The following is a 21,458-nucleotide window of genomic DNA, read 5'->3' as shown; positions in this document are numbered from 1 at the left end:
AGCTATTCATATTTTCAGTGTAGGGGGTTTCTACAAGCAAAACAGCTATTTCAAATAGCAAAAAAGGTAAATGAGTCGTTTACAAATACTTAGTTATTATACCCCCATTGGGAACACAGTAATGATGAGAAAATGTAAGCGTACAATGTCCCTTTAAAACCACAATATATTGTAACAATGTAAGATTTCTATAATAGTTTACCTATTTAATATGTTCAGTCCTCAGTTAATAAGCCAGATAAGCTATATTTGCATGTACAGTATAAACTTTCCTTTCCAGAAACTTTACATTAATTTGCATGCAGCCTTCTGCCTTGCATTAAAGGGACATGAAACCCCAAAAATGTCTTTCATGATTTAGACAGAACATACAATTTTAAACAACTTTCCAATTTACTTCTATTTAATTTGCTTGCTACTCTTGTTATCCTTTGCTAAAAGGTTTATCTAGGTAAGTTCAGGAGCAGCAGAGAACCTAGGATCTAGTCGCTGATTGGTGGCTGCATATATATACCAATTGTCAATGGCTCACTCATGTGTTCAGTTAGAAACCAGTAGTGCATTGCTGCTCCTTCAACAAATGATACCAAGAGAATGAAGCACATTTGATAATAGAAGTAAACTGGAAAGTTTAAAATTGTACGTTCTACCTAAATCGTGAAAGATTTTTTTGGGGTTTCATGCCCCTTTAATTCTTTGCCAGGGCTTAAAAGGACATAAAAAAGACAAAAGTAAACATTAATGATTCAGATAGAGCATCCAATTTACTTCTTTTATCAAATTGAAATGATTCTCTTTTATATCATTTGTTGAAAAGCTCGCCTAGGAAGGCACAGGAGCAGCAATGCACTATTGGGAGATTGGTGCTTATTGGTAGTTGCACACTTATGCCTCCCGTATCATTGGCTCAGCAGATGTGCTCAGCTAGCTCCCAGTAGTGCATTGCTGTTCTGGAGTTGACTATGCAAGTAACCCTATTGCAGGAGTTAAACAATTATATGCAATAATAAAATGCTAGAACGTTACAGCATTTTTTTTTAAATTTTCATTTGATGTCCCTTTAAGGCTTGATATTAATTTGCAGTATTATTTGACCATGTCATCTACATATATTCCCATACTAAATGTTAGTCATTTGTAATCAAATACAATACTTCTCTCTTTCAGGATACAATGTTCAGCAACTTGATATAACTCTAAAGGATTCCTGTAAGAGAACTTATTTCATTTGTTCCTGCACCCACCCCCTCTTTCCAGTATGGGGGTGGTTCATAGTAACTCAAATAGTTAAACATCCCAATCATACAGAAGAAATGGACATCTCTGGGCAGGATCCAGCCTGCAGGATTCCTGCTGGGGACAAGAGAGTTTGTTGCAGCATTTAGAAGAAAAAACGACCTACTACTGTAAAAATGCAGAAGACTGGAAGTGTCAGGTTTTTTCATAGTCCCCAAGCTCAACTCCTATTGGTTAATTCTCTAACATGTGGTCTAGAAGTGTGTCTGGCTGCAGGGGTCACTTTTGTCCCCCCTTTGTTGTTGGAAGCTGGAGTGGAGGAGAAATTTATGACAATGGTATTAGGTATGTAATTATTTATATATTAGCAACCATAGTCTATTTTAATTGCAGTTTCCATGATAAATTAAATTTATTAATTAGTTTTTTTGTTTATTTTTCAAGTGTTTCTAACTCTGAATAGCAGTATTGATTTAGTAAGTTCTGAGATATTTTAGGTAAAAAAAGAGTTTTTTTCAAAATCCTAAAATGAGTCTTTGGAAGAAAATTAGTCATGACTACAGCCCAAAAGGCTAAACAGATTGTTATAAGGTTGGGCTTGGAAAGTAAGTTCCAGGAACCTTTTTAAAGTAAGTTTATCCATTTGTGTTTGGTTTCTGAAATTTTCAGACTTATGTTCACTTTAAAAATTTGGAAACTTTTTTTTAAATTGTACTCTCTATCTGAATAATGAAAAAAAATATTTGAGTTTCACGTCCCTTTAAAGTCAGCTCCAGAGCAGAAATGTGCTACTGGGATCTAGCTGAACACACCTGGTGAGCCAATAACAAGAGACAAATGTGTGTAGCCAACAAACACCAGCTAGCTCCAAGTATTGCCTTGCTGCTGCTGATGATATGTACTTATGCTTTTCAGAAAAGGCTACCAAGAGAACAAGGCAAATTTGATAATAGAAATATATTTTTAAAATGTTTTTAAATTACATTCTCTTTCTGAATCATTAAAGTTTAATTAGGATACATAGCGTGGAAAGTGTATTTATGGCCTCAATTACTTTTGTTTCTCAAATGACTATTTTAATTATCTCTCTCATCAGGTATTGGCCCCATACTAGGACTTTTAACTGTGCACTTCATAGGTTCTGCAAGTGACCGCTGGACCAGCAAATATGGCCGCCGCCGACCTTTCATTTGGCTTCTGAGTTTGGGAGTAATATTAAGTCTCGTTATAATCTCTTATGCAAGTCATCTGGCTGCACTAGTGGGCTCTCATGTTGGTACAAAGGTGGCTTTTCTAATTCTGGGCATTGGACTTTTGGATTCTTGCGGACAGGTCTGCTTTACTCCGCTGGAAGCATTGCTCTCAGACCTATTTCCTGAAGGGGAAGGTTGTAGAAAAGCATTTTCGGCCTATGCCTTGACCGTCGGACTTGGTGCTTGCATTGGTTACTTGTTACCCTCTATAAACTGGAGCGGCAGCTGGCTAGCACATCTCCTAGGTGGGCAAGAACAATGTCTCTTTACTCTCCTTCTGCTCATCTTTACTGCATGTGTATTTGCCACCTTTTTTGTCTCGGAAGAGGTCCTGATAGGGGCTGGGAAATTGGATGTGTCTGGAGAACATTTAAACGGTGGAGACATATGTCTAAGGATTTGCCACGTATGGACATTGCCCCTGAAAGCTTGGCGTATGGCCTTGGCACTGAGGGGTGTGTGTGCCTTGTTGCCACGGCTCAGGACGTTCTGTTGCAGAGTGCCCGTTACTCTTTGTCGTCTTTTTGTGGCACAGCTTTGCTCCTGGATGGGTCTCATGACATTCATGCTTTTTTATACTGACTTCATGGGTGAAGGTCTATACAATGGTGTGCCCATAGCAGAGCCAGGCTCAGAGGCCAGAGTGAGATATGATGAAGGTGAGCTAAGTGCAATAATCCTTTAGATTTAATGAAAAGGTAGGATAAATCGTATGTATAGTTACGGTATGGTTGTGTTAATTATTTTTTTAGAACCACTAAACAAAGTAGAATTGCATAATTAACAAGTGCATAGTAAAAGAGATTGGAAAGTCTCATAAAACTTCATGCTCTGTTTAATTTTTTAAATTTCTGTTTAATTTTGACTTTAGTGTTCCTTTAAGTATGGCCCTATGCACATGTTATATGTAACAGCAGAAAGTGGGTAGATGTTCCAATACTATTATGGTATTTGGTGGAAAAAATTACTTAAAGAAACAGTCTACGTCAGAATTGCTATTGCTTAAAAAGATAGATAACGCCTTTACTAGCGATTCCCCAGCTTTGCACAACCAATATTGTTATATTAATATAATTTTATAATATTTAAACCACTAAATGTCTGCCTGTTTCTAAGCCTCTACAGACAGCCTCTTACCACATGCTTTTTTATTAGCTTTTCACAACAAGAGACTGCTAGTTCATGTCTGCCATATAGATAACATTGCGCTCACTCCTGTGGAGTTGTGCAAGACACAGCACTAATTGGCTAAAATGCAAGTCAATAGAAAATAAATAAATAGCCATGTGATCAGGGGGCTGTCAGAAGATGCTTAGATACAAGGTAATCACAGAGGTAAAACCTATATTAATATAACCATGTTGGCTGTGCAAAACTGGGGAATTAATATTAGTAATTGCTAATCGATGTCATACACACATCATATTGCTGGAATCATTTGGATTTTTCGTCCTTCACTAATTGGCCATCTATGCTTTTCTCAGTCAGACCATTTGCTTCCCATCTATAGGTTACTCTTCCTGGACTGACCGAGTCTCTTAATCTATAAGACCTATTGCAACCACTTTTTGCATAATTTGGACCCTCTGTTTATCCTTCTTTTGGATATTCTAGCTTATGCTACTTGTGCTTTTGTTGTTTACTTTTTCTTCTTAAATGGATAGAGTCCACAGCTGCATTCATTACTTTTGGGAAATAAGAACCTGGCCACCACCTGGCCACCATGAGGAGGCAAAGACAACCCAGCCAAAGGCTTAAATACTCCTCCCACTCCCCTCATCCCCCAATCATTTTTTGCCTTTCGTCCCAGAAGGTGGCAGAGAAGTGTCAGAATTTTTGTTTTTGTCTCTTATGGAGGGTAGTACTCTTCGGCATGGGACAGGAGTTTTAAGTAGTCCTGTCAGTCTCTCAGTGAGGGCTTGGATGAAAGTTAGAGTCTGGAGATGCAGGGAGAGTCTTTCTGTGAAACCATCCAGACTCATATTAACAGCTCCTCAAGCAATCAGCGTTGTCTAACTTCGCTCCGCTGCCTGCTTTCTTTTCTCAAGTCCATGGCAGAGGCGATGCTACTATCCGTCACACTTGAAAGGCCGTGTTCCTGTTCCACAGCGTTGATTCCGGTAAGATCATTTCATTTTACTTTATTTGCAATGTATTGTAATGTGAATGTTTCTCGAGAGGCTACCACCTTGCGGGTCTAACTTATACATAAGGGTCTCAGTGCGTCTCTTTTAGTATCTTGGAATCAAGGGTTAATATCTCCTGAGGGGGTTATTAAACAGGGGGGTTTATAATCATGTTTGTTATGTGATTCAACCTGCTTATGTACAATGTTTACTGGGCTCGTGGTTGGAACTTGAGGCCTTTTGGAAGTGACGCTGGTATTGGACTGTATGGTTCACCTTGTGTTCGGGAGTGGCTACATTCCGTTTTTCCATTTCCGCATTCCTGACCGCGTGGCGAAGGAAACATTTCTAGTCCGCAGGGGTCTGGTCATAGGAGGTGGTGAGTGCCCCAGCCATTGGGGGTGTCAGGTGCCGTATTAGTTTTTACTACTTTAGTCCATATTTAAATATCCTCTATCCAGTTGTGGAGGATTCTGATGCTGAGACTGTGTTAATTTCAGATTCAATTACAGAGGATTCTGATACTGAGACTATTTTGATTTCAGATTCTGTGTCCGGTGATGAATCCGGAGTGGCCTCGTTGACGCCTGTCAAACAGTTTTGTTCCGTATGCCATTTCAGAGCGCCTGGTTCCTCGGGCTCTGGGAATCAAGGGACTGCTGATCCATCCGTCTCTGGGGCTCCTGTCCTCCGAGAGGTGAGTTCCCTACCAAATCATACTGCTGCACATGCGGGTAACGTAAGGTTGCAGCACGTTTTCGCTTCCACATAATGTTGGCGATTGTTCGTCTGCAGAGTCCAGACATTTATTTGCGAATGTGCTTGTGCCCTATTGTCCCGGGCCTTCCACCTTGGGGAGAGCCTCTACAGTTACCTGCGGGGGTATCTGTCCCTGAGTGTTGTGCCTTCCGTTACAGGATTGCGCTCCTTTGCATGTTGCTCAGACATGTTTTTCAGTTATTGAATGACCCTATCGTTACCAGATATGGAGATTTTCAGTCTGATCATTCGAATGGTGCACCTCATTAGACATGTGGGGATGAAGTAAGCTCCTGATTGTCATTTGTTTGAGATCTTTCCCAGTTTTGTGAGATAGGGCTCCGTTTGGCTGGTCCTGCGGGTAGGCCTGTGTCTTTTTGTGCGTTAACCTCTGAGTTGCCTTATATTTTATTTATATCTGATGGGATGTCTTTTATTTGTTTTTGTTTCCTTCGGGAATCTTCTGGGATTGATACTCTTTATTACTTCTTCGGAAGTTGTTGTACATGTTAGTCATCTGTTACAAATGTCTGTTTCTTCTGTTATGTGTGATCAGTCCACGGGTCATCATTACTTCTGGGATATAACTCCTCCCCAACAGGAAATGCAAGAGGATTCACCCAGCAGAGCTGCATATAGCTCCTCCCCTCTACGTCAGTCCCAGTCATTCTCTTGCACCCAACGACTAGATAGGATGTGTGAGAGGACTATGGTGATTATACTTAGTTTTTATGACTTCAATCAAAAGTTTGTTATTTTACAATAGCACCGGAGCGTGTTATTACTTCTCTGGCAGACTTTGAGGAAGAATCTACCAGAGTTTTTTACTATGATTTTAACCGGAGTAGTTAAGATCATATTGCTGTTCTCGGCCATCTGAGGGAGGTAAAAGCTTCAGATCAGGGGACAGCGGGCAGATGAATCTGCATTGAGGTATGTAGCAGTTTTTATTTTCTGAATGGAATTGATGAGAAAATCCTGCTATACCGTTATAATGACATGTATGTATACACTTCAGTATTCTGGGAATGGTATTTCACCGGAACTACTCTGTTAAAGGTCACTAATCCTTTTAATAAGTATTTATCATGTTAAACGTTTTTGCTGGAATGTAGAATCGTTTACATTGCTGAGGTACTGAGTGAATAAATGTTTGGGCATTATTTTCCACTTGGCTGTTGTTTGCTTTAAATTGTGACAGTTTCGTTTCTCTTCACTGCTGTGTGTGAGAGGGAGGGGCCGTTTTTGGCGCTCTTTGCTACGCATCAAAAATTTCCAGTCAGCTACTATTATATTTCCTGCATGATCCGGTTCATCTCTGACAGATTTCAGGGGTCTTCAAACTTCTTTGAAGGGAGGTACATTCTCTCAGCAGAGCTGTGAGAATTTTATATTGACTGTGAATAAAAACGTTACTCTGTAATTTTTATGTCAAAAAGATTATAACCAGGTTGCAAGTTATTGCTAGTGTGTTAAACATGTCTGACTCAGAGGAAGATATCTGTGTCATTTGTTCCAATGCCAAGGTGGAGCCCAATAGAAATTTATGTACTAACTGTATTGATGCTACTTTAAATAAAAGTCAATCTGTACAATGTGAACAAATTTCACCAAACTGCGAGGGGAGAGTTATGCCGACTAACTCGCCTCACGCGGCAGTACCTGCATCTCCCGCCCGGGAGGTGCGTGATATTATGGCGCCTAGTACATCTGGGCGGCCATTACAGATAACATTACATGATATGGCTACTGTTATGACTGAAGTTTTGTCTAAATTACCAGAACTAAGAGGCAAGCGTGATCACTCTGGGGTGAGAACAGAGTGCGCTGACAATACTAGGGCCATGTCTGATACTGCGTCACAGCTTGCAGAGCATGAGGACGGAGAGCTTCATTCTGTGGGTGACGGTTCTGATCCAAACAGATTGGATTCAGATATTTCAAATTTTAAATTTAAATTGGAGAACCTCCGTGTATTACTAGGGGAGGTCTTAGCAGCTCTTAATGATTGTAACACCGTTGCAATACCAGAGAAACTGTGTAGGTTGGATAAATACTTTGCGGTACCGGCGAGTACTGACGTTTTTCCTATACCTAAGAGATTAACTGAAATTGTTACTAAGGAGTGGGATAGACCCGGTGTGCCGTTCTCACCCCCTCCAATATTTAGAAAGATGTTTCCAATAGACGCCACCACTCGGGACTTATGGCAAACGGTCCCTAAGGTGGAGGGAGCAGTTTCTACTTTAGCTAAGCGTACCACTATCCCGGTGGAGGATAGCTGTGCTTTTTCAGATCCAATGGATAAAAAATTGGAGGGTTACCTTAAGAAAATGTTTGTTCAACAAGGTTTTATATTGCAACCCCTTGCATGTATCGCGCCGATTACGGCTGCGGCAGCATTTTGGATTGAGTCTCTGGAAGAGAACCTTAGTTCATCTACGCTAGACGACATTATGGACAGGCTTAGAGTCCTTAAACTAGCTAATTCATTCATTTCGGAGGCCGTAGTACATTTAACCAAACTTACGGCTAAGAACTCAGGATTCGCCATACAGGCACGTAGGGCGCTGTGGCTAAAATCCTGGTCAGCTGATGTTACTTCTAAGTCCAAATTACTTAATATACCTTTCAAGGGGCAGTCTTTATTTGGGCCCGGTTTGAAAGAAATTATCGCTGACATTACAGGAGGTAAGGGCCACGCCCTACCTCAAGACAAAGCCAAAGCTAAGGCTAGACAGTCTAATTTTCGTCCCTTTCGGAATTTCAAAACAGGAGCAGCATCAACCTCCACTGCACCAAAACAGGAAGGAGCTGTTGCTCGTTACAGGCAAGGCTGGAAGCCTAACCAGTCCTGGAACAAGGGCAAACAGGCCAGGAAACCTGCTGCTGCCCCAAAGACAGCATGAACCGAGAGCCCCCGATCCGGGACCGGATCTAGTAGGGGGCAGACTTTCTCTCTTCGCCCAGGCCTGGGCAAGAGATGTTCAGGATCCCTGGGCGCTAGAGATCATATCTCAGGGATACCTTCTAGACTTCAAATTATCTCCCCCAAGAGGGAGATTTCATCTGTCAAGGTTGTCAACAAACCAGATAAAGAAAGAAGCGTTTCTACGCTGTGTACAAGATCTGTTATTAATGGGAGTGATCCATCCGGTTCCGCGGTCGGAACAAGGACAAGGGTTCTACTCAAACCTGTTTGTGGTTCCCAAAAAAGAGGGAATTTTCAGGCCAATCTTAGATTTAAAGATTCTAAACAAATTCCTAAGAGTTCCATCGTTCAAAATGGAAACTATTCGGACAATCTTGCCCATGATCCAAAAGGGTCAGTACATGACCACAGTGGATTTAAAAGATGCTTACCTTCACATACCGATCCACAAAGATCATCACCGGTATCTACGGTTTGCCTTCCTAGACAGGCACTACCAGTTTGTAGCTCTTCCATTCGGATTGGCTACGGCCCCAAGGATCTTCACAAAGATTCTAGGTGCCCTTCTGGCGGTACTAAGACCACGAGGGATTTCGGTAGCTCCGTACCTAGACGACATTCTAATACAAGCTTCAAGCTTTCAAACTGCCAAGTCTCATACAGAGTTAGTTCTGGCATTTCTAAGGTCGCATGGATGGAAAGTGAACGAAAAGAAGAGTTCTCTTTTTCCTCTCACAAGAGTTCCATTCTTGGGGACTCTTATAGATTCTGTAGAAATGAAGATTTACCTGACAGAAGACAGGTTAACAAAACTTCAAAATGCATGCCGTGTCCTTCATTCCATTCAACACCCGTCAGTAGCTCAATGCATGGAGGTGATCGGCTTAATGGTAGCGGCAATGGACATAGTACCTTTTGCACGCCTACACCTCAGACCGCTGCAATTATGCATGCTAAGTCAGTGGAATGGGGATTACTCAGATTTGTCCCCTACTATGAATCTGAATCAAGAGACCAGAAATTCTCTTCTATGGTGGCTTCATCGGCCACACCTGTCCAGGGGGATGCCATTCAGCAGGCCAGACTGGACAATTGTAACAACAGACGCCAGCCTACTAGGTTGGGGCGCTGTCTGGAATTCTCTGAAGGCTCAGGGATTATGGAATCAGGAGGAGAGTCTCCTTCCAATAAACATTCTGGAATTGAGAGCAGTTCTCAATGCCCTTCTGGCTTGGCCCCAATTAACAACTCGGGGGTTCATCAGGTTTCAGTCGGACAATATCACGACTGTAGCTTACATCAACCATCAGGGAGGGACAAGAAGCTCCCTAGCAATGATGGAAGTATCAAAGATAATTCGCTGGGCAGAGTCTCACTCTTGCCACCTGTCAGCAATCCACATCCCGGGAGTGGAGAACTGGGAGGCGGATTTCTTGAGTCGCCAGACTTTTCATCCGGGGGAGTGGGAACTTCATCCGGAGGTCTTTGCCCAAATACTTCGACGTTGGGGCAAACCAGAGAGAGATCTCATGGCGTCTCGCCAGAACGCCAAACTTCCTCACTACGGGTCCAGATCCAGGGATCCGGGAGCGGTTCTGATAGATGCTTTGACAGCACCTTGGAATTTCGGGATGGCTTATGTGTTTCCACCCTTCCCGCTGCTTCCCCGATTGATTGCCAAAATCAAACAGGAGAGAACATCAGTGATCCTAATAGCACCTGCATGGCCACGCAGGACTTGGTATGCAGATCTAGTGGACATGTCATCCTGTCCGCCTTGGTCTCTACCTCTAAGACAGGACCTCCTGATACAGGGTCCGTTCAAACATCAAAATCTAACTTCTCTGAAGCTGACTGCTTGGAAATTGAACGCTTGATTTTATCAAAACGTGGTTTTTCTGAGTCGGTTATTGATACCCTGATACAGGCTAGGAAGCCTGTTACCAGAAAGATTTACCATAAAATATGGCGTAAATACCTATACTGGTGCGAATCCAAACGTTACTCCTGGAGTAAGGTTAGGATCCCTAGGATATTGTCCTTTCTACAAGAAGGCTTAGAAAAGGGTTTATCGACTAGTTCATTAAAGGGACAGATTTCAGCTCTGTCCATCTTGTTACACAGGCGTCTGTCAGAAAATCCAGACGTCCAGGCCTTTTGTCAGGCTTTAGCTAGGATCAAGCCTGTGTTTAAAGCTGTTGCTCCACCATGGAGTTTAAACTTAGTTCTTAACGTTTTACAGGGTGTTCCGTTTGAACCCCTTCATTCCATTGATATAAAGTTGTTATCTTGGAAAGTTCTGTTTTTAATGGCTATTTCCTCGGCTCGAAGAGTCTCTGAGTTATCAGCATTACATTGTGATTCTCCTTATCTGATTTTTCACTCAGACAAGGTAGTTCTGCGTACTAAACCTGGGTTCTTACCTAAGGTAGTCACTAACAGGAATATCAATCAAGAGATTGTTGTTCCATCCTTGTGTCCAAATCCTTCTTCAAAGAAGGAACGTCTTCTACACAATCTGGATGTAGTTCGTGCCCTCAAGTTCTACTTGCAGGCAACTAAAGATTTTCGTCAAACTTCTTCCCTGTTTGTCGTTTATTCTGGACAGAGGAGAGGTCAAAAAGCTTCTGCTACCTCTCTCTCTTTTTGGCTTCGTAGCATAATACGTTTAGCCTATGAGACTGCTGGACAGCAGCCTCCTGAAAGAATTACAGCTCACTCCACTAGAGCTGTGGCTTCCACTTGGGCCTTTAAGAATGAGGCCTCTGTTGAACAGATTTGCAAGGCTGCAACTTGGTCTTCGCTTCATACTTTTTCCAAATTTTACAAATTTGACACTTTTGCTTCTTCGGAGGCTATTTTTGGGAGAAAGGTTCTTCAGGCAGTGGTTCCTTCTGTATAATGAGCCTGCCTATCCCTCCCGTCATCCGTGTACTTTTGCTTTGGTATTGGTATCCCAGAAGTAATGATGACCCGTGGACTGATCACACATAACAGAAGAAAACATAATTTATGCTTACCTGATAAATTCCTTTCTTCTGTTGTGTGATCAGTCCACGGCCCGCCCTGTTTTTAAGGCAGGTAAATATTTTTTAAATTATACTCCAGTCACCACTTCACCCTTGGTTACTCCTTTCTCGTTGATTCTTGGTCGAATGACTGGGACTGACGTAGAGGGGAGGAGCTATATGCAGCTCTGCTGGGTGAATCCTCTTGCATTTCCTGTTGGGGAGGAGTTATATCCCAGAAGTAATGATGACCCGTGGACTGATCACACAACAGAAGAAAGGAATTTATCAGGTAAGCATAAATTATGTTTTTCAGTTTTTTCCCCATATGAGCTTGCCGGTTGGGACCCTAGGTGCAGTCTGGTCCTGTCGGGTTCGTTCAGTCTTGCGGCTGTTCAGACACGTGGCGCTGTTCTGCTCGGCTGGTTTGGTAGAAGCGCCGAGTGCTCAGGTTATCATTGTTTGTTTTCATGTTAAGCTAAGCATTCAAGAGGACCTGTGGGTCCGTGAATCTATCTGACATCTGATTTCATCAGAACTTAGAGTTTCCTCCCCCATGTGGTGGAGGGTGGGAGGGCTTAATGCCCCTTACCGCTATTGAGCGGTTTGGCCTTCATTCTATGCCTCTGGATTTGTCCTTTTGGGTTTGATCCAACAGCTTGTACAGGATAGTTGTCTAGCATGCTGAAGGTTTGCAGTTTGAAACCTGTTGCAGCTCTTAACACCTTGCAGGTGTACGCGTAAGCTGTTTCTAGTGTATCAAGATGGAGCTCTTACGCTTGACTAAGTTATAAGAGGCGTTTTAGTTCTTCTTCCATTGCCTCCGGGTGAGTGGATCTCCTTTTAGGGATCTGTGTTTCCGAGTGATGGTGTTCCCTGTGGGGAGTTTTGTGTAGCTCGGGGTTCTCCGAAGCTGGGTAGGCTTTGCGCCTTCTCTTCCATGTGTCCTCTGCTTGTGCGGAGGTGTTTGGGAGACTAGTCCTGTTAGTAGGATTTTTGACCTCAAGGTATCCCTTGGTTGTCCTGAGGCTCTGAGAAGTATCTTCATACGACTTCTAGCCATGCTCCTTGGAGCGTTGGACTTTAGCTAGGGGTGGTCCCTTCCTTTGGTCGGGGTTTTAGAGTATGAATCCATACCCTTGTGTCTGTTTTTTTGGCCAGTTGGAGTGTTTAGTTCTAGGGTAAGGTTTGCCTGAACTATTGGGTACCCGGACCTGTTTTTCTCCCTGAGACTTCCGGTTTCTGAAGCTTCGCTTGGCCTTTTTACAGACCCAGTCTGGGTGGTTTTGGAATCTTGGATCTCAGGGCTGGTCGAGGGGTTCCATGGTAGTGGGAACTGGGGCTATGTCCTTGATCCATCTACCTAACCTGGTCATGTTTGGCCAGGATTTCAGAGTATTTTTTACTCTTTGCCACAGAGTGAACCTTGTCCTCTGGTGGTTAGCCATGTGGCTTGAGCCTTAAGAGTGGTTGGTTCATACCCAGCTGCTGGCATTGGATGTCCAATTTCTGGTGTGCCTTAGGATTGCATTCCTCTGGTTAGCTTGCCAGTGTTCCCGTGGATTCCCTGCTCTGCGGCGAATGGGTTGGCTGTGCCTCTGCTTGGCAAGCTACTTGTAGGGGGATCCTTTTCTAGGACATCTGTGTTGGGAATTTCTCTTCCAATTAGCCTTTGCCTTTGGGCCTTGAGAACAGTTGTTGCTCTTCTGGCATCATCCCATTTCTTTAGGGGATATTCTCCTCCCTATGGAGATAGAGTCCTTGCTTGGGGCTTCTCCTGGATGGGAGGCAGAAAGATGGGATTGGTTCCCCCGGGGGTCTTGCTGGCTCCAAGCAGACTTGTTGGGCCTTTATTTTGATAGATCCTTAGGTCTATGGCCTTGTTGTCTGTTTTCAGAGTCAGGTTGTACTCTGTGGGAATGGCTGTGCTATCCTTACGCTCGTTCCTGTACCTGGTTCGGGATTCTTTGTTCCCCTGTTTTGGATCCCTGAGGCTGAGTTGGTCCAGCTGGCTGTGGGTCTGCAGGTCAGGATGGCCGAGCGGTCTATGGAGCTGCGTTCAGTCAGTCTCCTCTGGATGTGTGAGCTTTGTTGAGTCTATCATGTTAGCTTAGTCTGCTAGTGTATAGATTTTCCTTCAACTAGATCCATTGATTTCAGAAGAGAGTTTACTCTTCCTTCGGGTTCTGAAGGTATACTCTTCTTCTCGGGGGTCCTCGATTGAGGTTTGTGTTCCCCTTTTTAGGGTCCTGTGTGCAGGTCCGGCGAGCGTGCCCTCTGTCTGGGTGTTGCTTTTGCGGTCTGTTTCTTACTTGACTGCTTCTTCTTCCTCGCAAGTATCCTCTGTGTCGTCCTGTTATGGACCCTGTGTTTTCAAACTTGGGGTTCTTTCCTGGGTGCATTACACACTTTTTCATGGTCGAATGCCTTGCTATTCTTGACAATGGGAGGACTTTACCTTTTCAGTTGCAATCCGTACTTGCAGGATGTTGATGAGACGATGTCTGTTCTGTCTCTGTGCCCGGTCTTATCCCAGGTTTCGCTTGGTATAGGCGTGGCCTCCTTTCCTTGTTTGGGCCCCTTTGGGCCTCTGTGAGCTGAACTCACTCCTGGAGGTGTTCTTTTTTGTATTAGGGGACCTTTCGGTTTCCTTGGTTCCCCCTTGCCTTGTTCCCTTGGGGGTTTCGGCTGGTGTCTCCTTCATTTGTGGAGATGAGCAGTGGAGGACTGTTTGTTGGGCGACTGTGTCTCCTGGAGGACTGTTGGCTCAGTAGAGTCCATTTGCGGACTCTAGTTTGGCTTCTGGACTAACTGCGAGTCAGTGTCATTGGGGCTTTTTCCTTTTCCAATTTTCTCGGCTTCGGACGAAGCAGTGTTTTTTTTCTTGGGTAGAGGTTCAGGCTTGGTGCCCTCAGTATTGGCCGCCTATGTACCCTCCCGCCTTGGCATTCAGTGTCCTCTATAGCTTGGGTATTGTTTTCCCAACAGTAATGAATGCAGCTGTGGACTCTTTCCATTTAAGAAGAAAAACATAAATTATGCTTACCTGATAATTTTCTTTTCTTCTGATGGAAAGAGTCCACAGCTCCCCACCCGTAATTTTATGTTGGGCGTCCTTATATTCTTCTGGCATCTTTCACGCTGATATTTCTTCTACTGTTCCTTGTTCCTTGGCAGAATGACTGGGGGATGAGGGGAGTGGGAGGGTTATTTAAGTCTTTGGCTGGGTTATCTTTGCCTCCTCCTGGTGGCCAGGTTCTTATTTCCCAAAAGTAATGAATGCAGCTGTGGACTCTTTCCATCAGAAGAAAAGGAAATTATCAGGTTAGCATAATTTATGTTTTCTTGACCCTTTGTTGCTTTCATGATAGGAGTCAGAATGGGAAGTTTGGGACTTTTCCTTCAGTCTGTCACCTCCATGATTGCTTCCTCTTTGATGGATCGCATGGTGAAGACTTTTGGCGCCCGATTTGTGTACCTGGCAAGTGTCACCTGCCTCCCATTGGCTACAACAGTGATGTGCTTTTCCCGCAATGTTACTATGGTAACCGCATCAGCCGCCTTAACAGGATTAACATTCTCAGTTCTGCAGATCCTGCCATACACTCTTACCTCACTTTATCACCACAACCGGCAGGTAAGTGAAAAATAATTTTAGTAGCAGCTGTTTCGTAATGGCTAATTCTTCATATTACAGTCAACATTACAGCAACAAAAAGTAAAAAATTACCAATCTTACACTAACAAATAACAAACAGTACATATCATACAGTCCCAGTCTTTGTAGACTTAAAGAGACAAAAAAAAAAAAAAACAACAATGAAAAAATGCACTTTCATTGTTTATTTTGCCAGAATTTCCTGTAATTTAACACTGAAAATTGTAGTTATTCTACTCTCCCCGGAGAGGCTAGAGTGCTTTCCGTGGAATACAGAATACTAATCCTCTTACATGTTGTATAGTGATTGGATTATATGTGCAGGTGCTCATTTATATCTGTCCCTAATTGGCTACACCAAAAGAGCTAAAATAGACAAAATCCAAGAGACTTTTTAGTGGGTGTGTCCAGGGGCTGAAGACCAATTTTACAAAATGACATAAAAATTAAATTTAAATACTTATTTTGTATGCAGATCTTCTGCAATGTAAGAAATAATCCCTGGTGCATGAATACAAAAACATATTTTAAAGTCCCTTTAAAAACATAAGAGCATAGAATGATTTCTTATTGATTATTACACTTTATGTGATGAGAGAAGAAAAGCAATGATTGTGCAAATTCTCCAGGAAGTGCATTGCAGCATAGTGTATGTTTGCTAGATTTGTTGTCACTAATATGTAATGCGACAAAAAAATCAAATAAAAATTAATATAAATATATATATATATATATATATATATATATATATATATATATATATATATATATATATATATATATATAAAACCTGCTCTTATAATAATTTATATTCATATAATATTATATTGCATACAGTCATGCGAAAAAGAAAATACGTATAAGGGCATAATAAAAATCATCTGTTCCAACAATGGCCAGAATGGAGAAGCCATGTGTAAAAAACTTAGTACACTCTTACTGCTTCCGTAGGAATTAAGAGGCTAAGTAACAGCCAGGTGCTGCTAATCAAATGCGCTTGATTAAATGATCATCAGCAAGTGTGACCACCTCTATAAAAGCCAAAGTTTTAGCAGTTTGCTGGTCTGGAGCATTCAGGTGTGTGTTAACACAATGCCACGGAGGGAAGACATCAGCAATGATCTTAGAGGAGCATTGTTGCTGGGAAGGGTTATAAGGCCATTTCCAAACAATTTAAAGTCCATCATTCTACAGTGAGAACGATTATTCACAACTGGAAAACATTCAAGACAATTGCCAATCTTCCCAGGAGTGGATGTCCCAGCAAATTTACCCCAAGGTCAGACCGACCGCTCAGAGAAATTGCCAAAAACCCAAGAGTTACATCTCAGACTCTACAGGCCTCAGTTAGCATGTTAAATGTTACAGTTCATGACAGTACAATTAGAAAAATACTGAACAATTATGGTTTGTATGGAAAGGTCACCAGGAGAAAGCCTCTTCTCTCTAAAAAGAACATGGCAGCACGGCTTAGGTTTGCGAAGTTGCATCTGAACAAACCACAAGACTTCTGGAACAATGTCCTTTGAACAGACGAGACCAAAGTGGAGATGTTTGGCGATAATACACAGCACCATGTTTGGCGAAAACCAAACACAGCATATCAGCACAAACACCTCATACCAACTGTCAAACACGGTGGTGGAGGGGTGAATATTTGGGCTTGTTTTGCAGCCACAGGACCTGGGCACCTTGTAGTCATTTAGTTGACCGTGAACTCCTCTGTATACGGAAGTATTCTAAAGTCAAATGTGAGGCCATCTGTCCGACAGCTTGGCTGAAATTGGCTCATGCAACAAGACGATTCCAAAAAGAAAAGAGTCAAGGTGTTGCAATGGCCCAGTCGAAGTCCAGACCTCAACCCGATTGAAATGCTGTGGGGGACCTTAAAGGGACAGTTTACTCAAAAATTTTCTCCCCTTTAATTTGTTCCCAATGATCCACTTTACCTGCTGGAGTTTATTAAATTGTTTACAAGTAGCTCCTTTACCCTTATATTGGCATTTGAAATCGTTGATTTAGCATGTGGTATCCCCACCTATTCTGAAAGTTTGTGGCCGCGCGTACCAGCTATAGATAAGCTTTTATAAACACAGCCAGCAGAAGAAATTACACTCCCAGTCGGATATAGCAGAGATAAGGTAATACAATGTTGATTTTCCATTGTTCTCTCAAAGTACTGGTGATTGTTTTAAGGACAGATATAAGATAAAGAAGCAGGTATATGTACACATTGTGATACAGTAATGAGATCTGATTATACCTACAAGCTCAACCCATTTTATAAGGTTGTGGCTTCAAAACACAAAATCAGAGCTTTAATATACACAAATAAGCCTTAAAAAGCTAATTTTCATCAATTTTTTACTCTGCAGTTGGTAAAAAAAGCAATTGTAAACACATTAAGGGACAAACTATTTTACAGTATACTGTCCCTTTAAGAGAGCTGTACATAAACAAATGCCCCCAAACCTCAATGAACTGAAGCAACATTGTAAAGAAGAGTGGGCCAAAATTCCTCCATAATCATGTAAAAGACTGATAAAGTCATAAAGAAAACAATTACTTCAAGTTATTGCTGCTAAAGGTGGTTCTACAAATTATTGAATCATACAGTGTACTTAGTTTTTCACACGTGGCTTCTCCATTTTGGCTTTATTTTTGTTAAATAAATCATGACACGGTGTAATATGTCACGTGTTGTTGTTCATCTGAGGTTGTATTTACCTAATTTTCAGACCTACTAAGGACCAGATGATTGTTATTATGCCCTGATACTTAAAACCATAGAATTCAAAGAGGGTGTACTTTCTCTCTTGCATGATGTATATTTTGTGCTCACGTGCCCCAAGAAACAATGGCTAGTAAAATATCACAAGTGACAGTGCGCATGTGCACAGCTTTTCTCATGATAGCATACAGGTCATTTGAAAGTGCACACATCAAATTTAAGGTTAGGGTTTTTGTAATGTTGTTTTTTTTGTTAGTTTTATTTTTTTGAATTGTGGCAGTCCAGCATTTTGCGCTGGAAATTAGCACAGGGAAATCAACATTGGGGGTTCGGCGGAAGTGCTGGATGCTTAACATTTATTTCAGATTGAATTATCTGCTCGCAGGCTGTTAACATTTCTGGCGTGCAGGCTTCTGTAAAGAAAGTAGAGCACTGCTGGGCTGAGCATAGTAATGATTTCAGTGCGTGGTGTAGCTGTAACTTGCTTCTATGGGGGTAAAAAGGGGAAATCACTCCCTGCTGCCAGCATAAAAGCCTGTGGTGAGGCCTGAGGTGTCCAAATCCAAAGCTCTTAAAAAGGAGAGGTGTCTTTGTTACTTAACTTTTTGTCTGCTGAGAGGGTAGCACAGCAGCAGCCATGTTGACATTCAGTGGTTAACCCTTTAAGGACACAGCTTTCAGTTTACTCAATTGTTTTATGACAGAAAATTTCCGTCACATGTCCTTAAGAGGTTAAATAAAAAACCTTGTAAACAGTATGTAGGACAACTGTCATCACTGACAAAACATACATACAGGCATTGTGCTAAAATATCACATAGCGGTGGTGATAGACATAATATTTTTCAGTATATAACTTGTTGTGTAACCTGCAGAGTTAGAGGAGCTTGTCAATTGTTTGCAAATGTTTGTGTGAGTGTGTGTGTATGAGAATGTGTGAGAGGAAGTGTGCATGTGAGAGTGTGTGTATGAGAATGTGTGAGAGGAAGTGTGCATGTGAGAGTGTGTGTATGAGAATGTGTGAGAGGAAGTGTGCATGTGAGTGTGTGTATGAGAATGTGTGAGAGGAAGTGTGCATGTGAGAGTGTGTGTGAGGGGAAGTGTGCATGTGAGAGTGTATGTGTATGTGAATGTGCATGTGAGAGTGTATGTGTATGTGAATGTGTGTATGTGAGAGTGTGTGTGAGAGGAAGTGTGTATGTGAATGTGTCTGGCATACTCCTCTGACACGATACCTACGCAGATGTTCCCGTACTGCTGAGCGGCACTGGAGAAAATCTAGGAGTTTAGCTGATTTTCAACATTACAAATGTATCTTGAACTCCTACTACTCTGCCCTTAATTTCCATAAGCAACACTATTTCTCTACTCTTATCTCTAATCTTTCTTCAAACCCAAAACGTTTGTTCACCACTTTCAATACTCTTCTCCGCCCTCCCCTACCTCCTAATACAACTTCTCTGTCAGCTCAAGACTTTGGCAACCACTTAAATAACAAAATCGACTCCATCATAAGTGAAATCAGCTCTCAACATAATTCCATTCTCTCACCCCCTCAAATGCTCTCAATCAACCACAACCTACATAACCTTAAGCTTAGCTCCTTCTCCCCTGTTACTGAGGAAGAAGTTTCGGCACTTATACTGTGCTCTCACCTCACTACCTGTCCCCTTGACCCTATCCCCTCACAGCTACTCCCCTCCCTCTCTGCCACCCTTACCCCTATACTCGCACACACTTTCAACTTCTCCCTCAGCACCGGTATATTTCCCTCATCGCTGAAACATGCACTGGTCACACCTATCCTCAAAAAACCTTCCCTTGATCCTACCTCCCCATCCAACTACCGCCCTATTTCCCTCCTCCCTCTTGCATCAAAGCTTCTCGAAAAACTAGCTTATACACGCCTATCCCATTTCCTTACAATAAACTCCCTCCTTGACCCATTGCAATCTGGATTTTGTCCCCATCACTCCACAGAGACAGCAATTGTTAAGGTTACCAACGACCTTCTTACAGGATAATCAAAAGGCCACTTCTCTCTGCTTCTCCTTCTTGATCTGTCCGCAGCCTTTGACACTGTTGACCACCCTCTCTTGCTCCAAACCCTCCAATCCTTCGGCATATGTGACATAGCCCTCTCATGGCTCTCTTCCTACCTGTCAAACCGTACCTTTAGTGTAGCATTCTCTGGGGCCTCCTCTGCCCCGTCACCACTTTCTGTCGGAGTACCGCAAGGCTCTGTCCTCGGTCCCCTTCTCTTCTCAATCTACACGTCATCACTAGGTTCCCTAATTAAGGTCCCACGGTTTACAATATCATTTGTATGCCGATGACACCCAAATCTACTTCTCTGCACCAGACCTTTCTCCTTCCTTGCTAACCCGTGTCACTGTCTTTCTCACATCTCCAACTGGATGTCCTCTCACTACCTCAAGCTAAATCTCTCCAAAACTGAGCTCCTTATTTTCCCCCCTTCTTCTAAACTCTCCACCCCCAATCTCTCTATAACTGTCGACAACTCCATCATTACCCCTACCCCGCATGCCCGATGTCTCAGGGTCACATTTGACTCAGATCTTTCTTTCACTCCTCACATTCAGTCATTGGCTAAAGCCTGCCGCTTCCACCTTAAAAACATCTCTAAAATTAGACACTTCCTTACACAAGACACAACTAAAATTTTAATCCACTCTCTCATTCTCTCCCGCCTCGATTACTGCAACTCTGTCCTCTCTGGTTTCCCCACCTACCGCCTAGCTCCTTTACAATCCATAATGAATGCCTCTGCCAGACTCATCTTCCTTACACGTCGCTCTTCATCTGCTGCACCTCTCTGCCAATCTCTTCACTGGCTTCCTCTTGCCTCTAGGATCAAACACAATTCTCATTCTGACATACAAAGCCCTCAACTGCACTGCTCCCCCCTATATCTCAGACCTTGTCTCCAGATACTCTCCCTCCCGTCCCCTTCACTCTGCTCACGACCTCCTACTCTCCTCCTCTCTTGTCACCTCATCAGACTCCCGTTTACAGGACTTCTCCAGACTGGCTCCCATCTTGTGGAACTCTCTGCCTCGCTCCACAAGACTCTCTTCTAGTTTTAAAAGCTTCAAGTGCTCCCTAAAGACTCTACTGTTCAGGGATGCATACAACCTACTCTAACCTTTCTTTATACCAGTTCCTCTCCTCCATTGCTATCCCCTGAACCCCCTTAGCATGTAAGCCTAAGAGTCCAGCTGTTTGTTGATCACCTTCTCAAGAGCTGACTACAACAGTGCAACTCTTGGCAGGGCCCTCTACCCATTTGATCCCTATAATTGTTTTGTTGTACTCCGCCTTTGTTAATAGCACTGCGGAATCTGTTGGCGCTCTACAAATAACCGATAATAATAATAATAATGTGAGAGTATGTGTGTATGAGAATGTGTGTGAGAAAGGAAGTGTGCATGTGAGTGTGTGTGAGGGTGTGTGTGTATGAGAATGTGTGAGAGGAAGTGTGCATGTGAGAGTGTATGAGAATGTGTGTGAGAGGAAGTGTGCATGTAAGAGTGTATGAGAGTGTGTGTGTGTGTGTGTGTATGAGAATGTGTGTGAGCGGAAGTGTGCATGTGAGAGTGTATGAGAATGTGTGTGAGAGGAAGTGTGTATGAGAATGTGAGAGTATGAGTGTGTGTATGTAAGAGTGTGTGTGTGTGTATGAGAATGTGTGAGAGGAAATGTGCATGTGAGAGTGTGTAACAGAGTGTGTTTTT

The 21,458-nt window shown here is 42.7% G+C and overlaps 1 protein-coding gene across 1 annotated transcript in view; it reads left to right on the top strand.

Annotated features, from left to right (window-relative positions):
* Window positions 1-869: 869 nt before the first annotated feature.
* SLC45A3 (solute carrier family 45 member 3) overlaps window positions 870-21,458 on the top strand; it is a 36,788-nt gene continuing 16,199 nt past the window's right edge. The window contains exons 1-3 of the mRNA XM_053696634.1: window positions 870-1,581; window positions 2,333-3,148; window positions 14,686-14,951. Of these exons, the coding sequence (XP_053552609.1) occupies window positions 1,413-1,581; window positions 2,333-3,148; window positions 14,686-14,951 (1,251 nt within the window). The 5' untranslated portion in view covers window positions 870-1,412. The remainder of the gene's footprint in view (window positions 1,582-2,332; window positions 3,149-14,685; window positions 14,952-21,458) is intronic.

The sequence above is a fragment of the Bombina bombina genome, unplaced genomic scaffold (assembly GCF_027579735.1).
Source record: "Bombina bombina isolate aBomBom1 unplaced genomic scaffold, aBomBom1.pri scaffold_1650, whole genome shotgun sequence".
Classification (NCBI taxonomy): domain Eukaryota; kingdom Metazoa; phylum Chordata; class Amphibia; order Anura; family Bombinatoridae; genus Bombina; species Bombina bombina.
This window is presented reverse-complemented; position numbering and strand designations above follow the sequence as displayed.